This window comes from Macaca mulatta, chromosome 9 (genome assembly GCF_049350105.2).
Source record: "Macaca mulatta isolate MMU2019108-1 chromosome 9, T2T-MMU8v2.0, whole genome shotgun sequence".
In the NCBI taxonomy this organism is placed as follows: domain Eukaryota; kingdom Metazoa; phylum Chordata; class Mammalia; order Primates; family Cercopithecidae; genus Macaca; species Macaca mulatta.
The window spans coordinates 108,273,368-108,283,097 of NC_133414.1; the positions used below are offsets into that span (position 1 = coordinate 108,273,368).

Sequence of the window (9,730 nt, forward strand, 5' to 3'; positions counted from 1 at the left end):
TGAGTTGGTTATCAGATAAATGAGTCCTGCGAGAGTGCTAGTGACAGATAATGACTCAGTGCCTGAGCCTATTGCACTTAATGATGTTTAATTTTGAACAGAACATTGAGACACTGCGGTATCCCACATAGATGCCTTTCTAACAACACAATCCAGGGCACCAGGGAAACACAGACCAGGAGGGAGGGGGCATTCATTGAGCTCTTACTCCCCAGTATATAGAGGTACCGTTCTAATATCCCTGCTTTGTGTTATATATTATTGAGATATTATTATTCCCATTATTCAGATGAAAAACCTGAGGCTAAAAGGGATTAAATGATCTTCTCAAAGACCACGAGCTGGTAAGTGCAGAGCAAATGTTCAAATCCACGTCTGCCTGATTCTTTCTTTTCAGTAAGACAAAAACAGCTTCCAGGGGCACCTCTTAAAATACCACGTTGGTGCTGTGTGCTTGGTCTGCATATAAGACCAGCTCTGCTCTTCATAATTATAACTCACTCTCAGATTACATGAACGATTGTGGGAGCATTCTTTGCAAAATATATAGCAGTAGGATATCAGACATGCCTGAGTCAGTGTGGAATTCAAGTTTGGGCCTGAAACACACAATTGCCTGAAATACTGACAGCAGGAATCCTCAGAAGGCTTTCTGACTAGTAAGTAACTGCTTTTTTAATTTTAAAACAAATGTCTATGAAAAGCAAAGAACACAGACAAAGCCTGAATGTTACATTGGCCAGTAAATTACACAGGCAGACATGGAGGGGTCATTCTAGAGCTTGAACAGGTGACCTGGCCTCCCTGGGCCTCAGGTTTCTCACCTGTGGAATAAAGGGGCTGGAGAGGTGTCCTTTCAGCCCTTGCAAGGCAAATCTCTGTGCTTCTCCATGGAAGCCTGTGTCTCTGCACATTGTAGAAGCAGGCAAGGCCCGAGTCCTCATGGAACCCCGACCAGCACTGTCTACATAATTTCTGGGGCCCAATGTCAAATGAAAATGCAGGGCCCCTTGGTCAAAATTGTTAAGAATTTCAGGACTGCAACAGCAGAGCATTAAACCAAGCACAAGCTCTGAGCACAGGACCCTATGCAACTGTACGGCCACACGCCCAGGAACCTAGCGGACCTGTGCTGCGTGTTCCCTACAATGTGTGAAGGAAGGGAATCTGGAGTAGGTCTGGGGCCCCCAGCCAGCGTGGGAGGCGGGGATGCTCCTGGGGTAATGAGAGCCTTCCTTAGGAAACTGGCCAACAGAGAAGTGTGGCTCAGCAAGCAGTCACCACATGTCCCTCAGGCTGGCTTCTTTGTCTTGCTTTTGAAATAAGCATTGAAATAGCCATGCTGGACTGAGGGAAACGGTCTGTTTGGAGGCCTAAACCATAGTGCTGCAAAAGGGTCATGAAAACATCACGTTAAAAAATAAGGCTGCAGGTGTAGCTTCCAGTGGACTCCCTTTCGGAAGGAAGGTGAAGGCAGGAGAGGTAGGAAAAGGTGGTGAGATAAGGAGGAGGAGGGGCTTGTGGGGAGGGCTCTTTATGCAGGAACAGACAGCCCTCAGCTGTGGAACGAAGCACAGGGAGGAAGGAGGTGAAGTCAGACTTTCTTGCTCATTGCTAGATGGAGACAAATACGCCGGTAATGAGGAGGCTCGACACACAGTCAAGAGGAGCAACCTGCTGAGAGGGTTTCCACTGCAGCAGCCAACCCCAGTGTCCAGTGTCAGCCCAACATAAAAGCCGCTTCCCTACAGCCGTGCTGGGGAACCCTGAGGTCATGTGAGACCTAGAGGATGGCAGCCAGCGTCACACTTCAGGGTTCTCTGCTCCCTTGATCTGGAGCAGGGACTTGGGTGGAGGCTGGAATTCCACCCCATCAGCAGGTGAGGCCCATTTCTGGAGCAACAGGTGAATCATATTCTTAATTCCTAATAATGTGCGTGGTTCCTAGGGGCCTAGGAAGCCCAGCATAAACGTGGAATGAAAAACCTAAGGCTGTCTTTGAGCGTTTAAACCTCAACATCTGACAGAGCAAACACAGAGAAGCAAGGTCACCCTAAAGAAGCAGAATGTCCCCAAATCTATGAGATTTAAGGGGGACCTGATGGAATGTAATCACCAATCCAGAGACACAGGGTGTCCAATGGGAGGCAGTTGCGGTACCTCCCTGACCTCCATTCTGCAGAGATGGAGTCTTGGTTAGGTGGACTTAAAAGGCTTCCTTAGTGAGGCTCTATCTACAGTGGGCAAAAGCACCGCAGCCCTGCAAGCCTGCAGGCAGGATTACCCAAGAGCCTTGAGTATCTGACATTACAACAGAGAGCACAGGCTCTTCTGAGCACAGGACCCTGGGTCCCTCACATAGACCTCCTCTCATCGTTCCCAATATGCAGAACAATCACACAAAGCATTTCCTGAGATCCAGATGCAATCAAAACCAATTTAAAGAGTTATTTTGGAGAGGGGCAGGGGAGACATAGAAATGCTCAATAGAGCTGGAAAAAAAGTCTTCAATGAAAAAGACTGAACCCCTAAAACCTACCCATCAGTTTCAAAAAAATATATACACACTGGCCACAGGGAGACCAGACAAGACAGGGTGAATCCTGCTCCAGAAACTCGCCCAGCTCATGGAAGAATTATTCCAAATACATGCTTCTTGGACACTGCCACCGAATTTTCATATATAACCAGGAAGATTAAAGGATGGACAAGCAAACGGATTTCATCTCTCCTCCACCAGCTGCTTTGTCTTTTATCCAATGTCTTCAGGCAACGTATTCTGCTACAGGACAAGCACAGTGTGTGCACCTCTGTCCAGAATTTGGCCTTATTATTATTATTGTTATTGAGACATGGTCTCATTCTTTCACCAGGCTGTAGTGCAGTGGCACGATCTTGGCTCATTGCAACCTCAGCCTCCTGGGCCATCCTCCCATCTCAGCCTCCTAAGTAGCTGGGACTACAGACGCATGCCACCAGACTGTTAATTTTTTTTTTTTTTTTTTTTGGTAGAGATGGGTGTCTTGTTATGTTGACCCGGCTGGTCTTGAACTTCTGGCTCCAAGCAATCCTCCTGCCTCAGCCTCCTAAGGTGCTGGGATTACAGGCATGACTCACTATACCCAGCCAGAATTTGACCACTGGATCAGACTCACCAGCCCTTGAATTTCTTAATGGCTGTGTTATCACATAATATGCTTTTTACCTCAACATTAAGAATTTCCACTCAAGATTTGCTCAGTCTACTTGAAGAAGTGGAAACAGACTATTTATTCCAAGATGATCTTATGTCTGGAAATCTTTTCCTACTCTCACTTTTCTACCCAGGAGAGAGCAACTTATACCTCAGTGGTGCATATAGTTCATGGGATCTAGTTTTGTTTGACACAACTTTTTAAAAGGAACAACAAATTGAAATGCAGGCCTAAGGATTTATTGCCCCTCCTCTAGGCACTCCCTCACCTAAACCATCCCAGACAGGAAACCCAGTGTGATGTGAGCGAAGACCACAACAATGGCAAAGATATGTATTGCCTGTTCTGAACTTTAAATACATATTGTCACTATAAGCAAATAGAAATGAATATTTGCTTACTGTTCTGAAGAGAACATTCTACTTAGTCTGACTCGGGGTTTCTCAGCAGTGGCACTATGGACATTTTGGGCCAGCTGATTCTTTGTTGTGGAGACTGCCCTGTACAATGTAGGATGTTTAGCAGCATCCTTGGGGGCTAACTACTAGTGTCTGTAACACTCCCCAGTTGTGACAACCAAATGTTCCCTAGGAGACAAAATTGTCCCTGATGGAGAACCATTGATCGAAATGATCCAACTGTATCTTGCGGGAGGCTGGGGAAGAATGCTTCTGTGGAGTCTATTAAGAAGCCAAAGAAAGCCAAGTGTTTTCATTTCCCTAGAACAAGCTATCCTTTAATTTCTGTCTCCCTTTTTTTCTTACTCATGTAAGGCCTTATTTGAAAATGAACCAAACTGATAAATTCTCCAAAGAACAGATGGGGTTAAATCATCTGTAGGGAGAAAACAAGAGCTCATCTGTAAACATGTGCCTGAAGAGTTTGGCACAAGCCCAGTGCCCTTCAATCCAGTAATCTAGGAGGCAGGGCTGGAAAATAACTGTGATTTCGTCCTTGGAAACCTAATTGATTGTATCATAGTCCATTTGGAAACATGTTATGTGAAGAGAAAGGTGTGGTTCAGCCATGGTACACAATCATTGGGTCCAGAAGAGAGGTTCCTCGGACATGTGGACTCTGGTTTAGGGTTTTCCTGACATAGCCATGCCCGGAGTGGGTGAGGAAGTTGCCTTGCGTTTTCTTGACTGATGACTCTGAAGTCCACTCGCACTAAGCCAGTTTCTGGCAACGTGGCTCCCATGCGGCTTGCCCACAGGAAGAAAGAACCCTTTCCAGCTGCTCTGGGTAGTCCATCAATCGGTATGGTGCAAGATGGCCCAGTTGAGTGGCCTCTCAGCCAACAGGAAGCAGGTAGGCAGTGTGAGGAGGATGGGAAACCGAACTGTCCAGGAAGTGGATCTAATCTCCACCACTAGATGCTGTGCCTCCTGACTGCAGCTCCCCACTCTGCTTGCCACCCCAATTAAAAGGAGTTGGAACCACATACATGAAGAAGAAGAGAGATAGCAGATGGCCACTCAGCATGGGTGGGTTGAGGTACTGGTGGTTGTGTTTGCTTTTTATTGACTTGGTGTACTGACTAAGTGGCAAATACTCTTCTGGGAACTTCAGTCCATGTTGTCTCACTTGGTCTTCACACAAGCCTGTGAGGAAGGCATCTCTAGTTTCGTTTGACAGCTGGGAAAACTGAGGTGCAGAGAAACTGAATGGCTTCAGGATTTATAGCTAGTAACTGGCCATTAGAATCAGCCCTGTTGGGCCCCAATGACATGGTCCTTCTAAATGTATCAAGAAATATTTCCTGAAAGTCCTGAGATAAAATGATAGCCTTTGAGAATGTAACATATGTCAAACGTGGTCTCTGTGCTTAAAGGATCATAGCATCAGAACTGAGAGGGACTTTGGGAAATGTTCTCATTTTGTAGTTTGAACCAAACAAACATAGGGTACATGGGGGAGCTGAGAACCTATCCTGGATGTTGTAGAAGAAAAGGAAAGAAAAGGCATATTTGGAAAAGCCATAAAGAAAACCTGCAGGGTGTGGTAGGTGAGTGGGTGTCAGTTGAGGTGGAGAGGGAAGGGTGAGTCAGTGTGAGGGCTGATGAGGATACCATCGACCAAAACAGGGAGGATCTGAGAGGCAGCTAGTTGTGGAAAGGTGAAAAGAAGGTGAATTTGTTTCTGAAGAACTGAACCAGAAAAATCAAGGAACTAAAAATTCTAGTTGAAAACTCCAAGCCCTGAGAAGAGAAGGCATGTCTCAGAATCCATCAAATAGGGTCTCAGTGAGACCCCTACCAGGAAGACCCAGACACCCACGGTAGGGCTCTGTCATGCTTAACATTATTAGTCACTTAGATGAAGGCAGAGAAGGAATGTTTGTCACATCTGCAGTCCATGCAAAGCCAAGTGTCACAGATGTCAGAATCAATAGACAAAATAGTCAACATAGCTAGAAAGAAGAAATTGAACCAACATGAAACTTATCAGGGATCAATGGAAAGTCCCTGTTTATCTTCAGAAAATCAATTATACAGCTATAGAATTAGAATAACAACAGTAATGATATTAATAGCTACTATTTTAAAAATCCAATAATCACTATATGCCAGTTGCTTCACAGAAAAATTTGTTTAAACCTTACAATAGCCCTATGACGTTGGTACTGTTATTATTGTCTTTATCTTACAAGTGAGGAAACCAAGGAGATTAGGCAATCTTGCCTAAAATCACATAAACCTTGATTTTTCTAACGGAAAAATGCCATACTCTTTAACCAATAAGATAACTGGGGAGACCCAATTTGACCACACTTGTGTCAAAGACCTTTTCTAGTTGTAAAAATGGGCAGGTACGTGTTTGTTTATGCTACAAAGAAAAATACACAAGCACAGATGATGAGTCAATTGGGAGATTATTAAAAACTAAACATTTCATTTTCAAGTTAGTTTTACTAATTTGAAAAGGGATATTTGCAAAGTGATTCAGGATTGTAAATTTTGAAATGTTCCCCTAGAAGGGTGAAATTTTTATGATCATAGGAATGTTTACTGTGGAACGATTGAGAACCCAGGTCTAGCCGGGTTTCTGATGATATCTTTACCTCATACAATTAAGGGAAAATCATGGCTAGGAATCAACTAAGAGACTCTGAGTGTCTATGGACTCCAACTAACAGAGAAGCCTACTGTAGCAGTGCCTCGGTGGGAGCAAAAACATGAGAATCTGTGCTCACACCTCTCTGTGGTCACAAGCAACTTAGCCATCTCGCCTATCTCTATTCTGATACAGCAGAAACTCTCAAGGTGATGACCCATCCCCAAATGGGTTCATCTAGAACATTCCCTTTCTCCTTCATTTTGAGAATTCCTTGTCTCCTTCCAATCCTGCATGACCTCCTTTCCTTGGATGACTCTGCTTCCCCTCACCTTCTAGTAATTCCTTCTTCTCTACTTTCTTTTCAGTCCTGGGAATATACTCCCTGGATCAAGGTCATTCCTTTCAGTTCCCTGGATGAACACTCACTGTCTTTCTATTTTTGTGGCTAAGAATTTGAGCAAATTCTCACCTAAGCCTAAGAGTATAAACATAACTGTCCACTTTTGCTGTCGTCTGGTGCCAAATAATTATGTTGTTAATCAACCTCCAGAATTGATGTCAACCAGTCAGGATAGAGGACACAAATCACAGGAGGCAAGTATTTCATCTATTAACTGCTCAGCATCCCAGCTATCTAATTATGGAAAAGAGTTAAGATGGTGCTTCGAGCCCATTTAATTTACAATTTCATTTCTTTGAAAAGTTCCACGTCAGCAGGGTACATTTTATCACAACGTGATGATTCTATAAAGACAACTGAGTGATCAAGTGGGAAAAAAGTTACTTTTATGTAAGCAGATGAGTGTAGTATATGATTATCCGTGGTATAATTTTGGTTTTCTATTCCATAATCTATGGTTGTATATTGCCCATCAGCTGCTCTGTGATCAAGCTGGACTTTGTCCCAAAGGGAGGAATCATAAAATGATTTAAGTTCTAGCACCTTTACTTAAATTCCCATCTGGATTCCCTGAAAGAGAATACGTCTCTGTATAGTTCTACATTATGATATATGTCTGAAAAAAACATTTGGAATCCTCCTGTTCATTCATTAGTTTCTTTGCCACGTCTTTCTTCCCTCTCTTTCCCTCTTCCTTCTCACTGCTGTGCCCCAAGTCCAGGCCTACAGCCCTGGATGCTTGGGTTACTTAAGCGCTCCTCCCTCCCAACAGATCCCTGCCTCCAGTGTCCCTCTCACTCCAACACATCCTACCAGACTCCTTTAAGCCTGCTGTCATGACATCACTAACAGCATAACCTGTTCTCCAACACTCCCTATGGTTAGGGCCCTCACCACCCTTTGCAACCTGGACCCGCCCTATGTGTCCAATTATACCAGGACCTTCAGGTCCTACATGCCCTACTCTATAGTTTCCGCTAGACAGAAAACTTTCCTCACCATCCCACAAATGGACCGTATGTGTGTTAAGCTTTGAGTGACAGCCTCTGTATTTCCTCCCTCCCAGCACATACATGTTTCCTCCAATTCTCCAGTATTTTATAATTTTACCCACCTCTCAAAGCCTACCTCTTAAATTATCTTCTCTATGAAACCTCCTCCTGCTACTCTAATTCTCTTCTTACATTCCTTCAGTCACTTACAGCTTCTATTGTATCATCCCTGCCCCTTATGAGGGTGTAGCTATTTGAGACCAAGGGCAAGAATGAGGTGCCTTCCTGTCCCGTCAGTGCTGATCACACAGCAGAACTCAACAGCATGTTCTTGAAATGGTTGAATGCAGTTGATACTGCCTACTGATCCCAGATCATTGGTGCATATCACATTACCTTTTACCAAGCACCTCCTAGGCATAAGACCTGTATTCTAGTGTGAAGGGCTGTCCCTCTGCCAATTCCAGACTTTCTCTTAAATATTGTCTCAAAAGCTTCAATTCTCTGGCTCCTTGTTATCTGGGATTACTTGTCTGCTACACGTGTCACATCACCCCCTGAACATTTGGCTCAGTTCCGATATGTAGTCAGAATAGAAAACACTCCCTGAATGGAGGGGAACATCACACACCGGGGCCTGTCAGGGAGTTGGGGGCCAGGGGAGGGAGAGCATTAGGAGAAATACTGAATGTAGATGACGGGTTGATGGGTGCAGCAAACCACCATGGGACATGTATACCTATGTAATAAACCTGCACCTTCTGCACATGTACCCCAGAACTTAAAAGTATAATAATAATTTTTTAAAAACTGTTAAAAAATGTGGGAAAAAAACCCACTCCCTGAACTTTAAAAGTTCCAGTCTCTGAAAGCCATGATGCCATTACAATGAGACAAAAAGACGACCTTCAAAAGCAAAATTTGGGGAAGTTGTCTTTTCCATAGCTCCTTGACTCATGCCCGTGGGGCCGCTTCTGGTTTATTCCTTTTTAAGAGGCTTGTTATAGATCATTGTTACGTTGACATGAGGGTATTGGAATGACAGATCTAATCCCCCCAAACACACTTGTAATATACACCCACAAAATAAATGAGACAATAAAACAATGAATAACAAATGATTACAGCTATCCTTAAAATTAAATAGTAACCTGCAATAAAATGGGTGAGGACTCAGTTTAGAGAAACCCTTCCTTAGAAAAGTTGGTTGCACTCAGACTCTGAACGTTGACCTTCAGTAGAATCTAAGCCCTTGGTATTTCTGTTTTATTATCTTTCCAGAGCTTCATACTTTATTGTAAGAGGTAGCTAAAGCAAGTCTCTCTTGTTCCTACACATTTCTTTAAGAACTCAGTCCACTTCCCTATAGCAAGTGCCACCCAATGCTTTCCCTAAAAGCTCAGTCCACTTCCCTATAGTAAGTGCCACCCACTGGAAACTAGCAAAGCATTCCAGGATTTCAGTATTTCTGAGATGCCATAAGAGCATTGGGGGAAAAAAAAGGAGATGAAGAAGGGTAAGTATTGGGTGGGGAAAATCTTACCTCAACTTCTGACTGGCGGGGACGGTTATTTTATTAAGCTTGTCCATTCTGTTTGGTAATTGTAAGAGACACGAATAAGTGTCCAGTGGTCACGTCAGCAGTTCCTGGCCCTCCTAAGGAGCAGCATGGTAAGCCTCTGGTCTCAAGGGTTCCGGCCACTCAAGTCTGACTTCTGAGAGTGCAGGCTGCTGGCAAACACCCCTGCTCTAGGGAGAAGTAAAACTTGCCCGAGCACATAGTCAAGTTTCATGTTTCTACATAATCATGTGATCTGGATAGCCAGCCAGCTTGATGATTACTCCACGTTCTGTAAACTTTAATAGTGAAACCTACTGGGCATGCAAATTTCTTTCCAGCTGCTTTCTTTTACAATCAGATTTGTAACAAGGTTGGGACAAGTTTCTGGCTGGTCACTACTTCCTGTTTGTCCCAAACACATCTAGTCTGTTTCCAGCAGGTGCATGCTATAACTGGGAACTTCCTGGGCTCAAGGAAAAGCAGAGTAATCAAGTCCATCTGAACCTCTCTTGGAGACTTTCTG

At 44.0% G+C, this 9,730-nt stretch overlaps 1 protein-coding gene across 2 annotated transcripts in view; it reads right to left on the reverse strand.

Annotated features, from left to right (window-relative positions):
* BLNK (B cell linker) overlaps positions 1–9,407 on the reverse strand; it is a 79,410-nt gene extending 70,003 nt beyond the window's left edge. For both annotated transcript variants that reach the window (XM_077946967.1, XM_015147832.3), the window contains exon 1: positions 9,190–9,407. In XM_077946967.1, the coding sequence (XP_077803093.1) occupies positions 9,190–9,236 (47 nt within the window). In that variant the 5' untranslated portion in view covers positions 9,237–9,407. The remainder of the gene's footprint in view (positions 1–9,189) is intronic.
* Between the last annotated feature and the right edge of the window lie 323 nt (positions 9,408–9,730).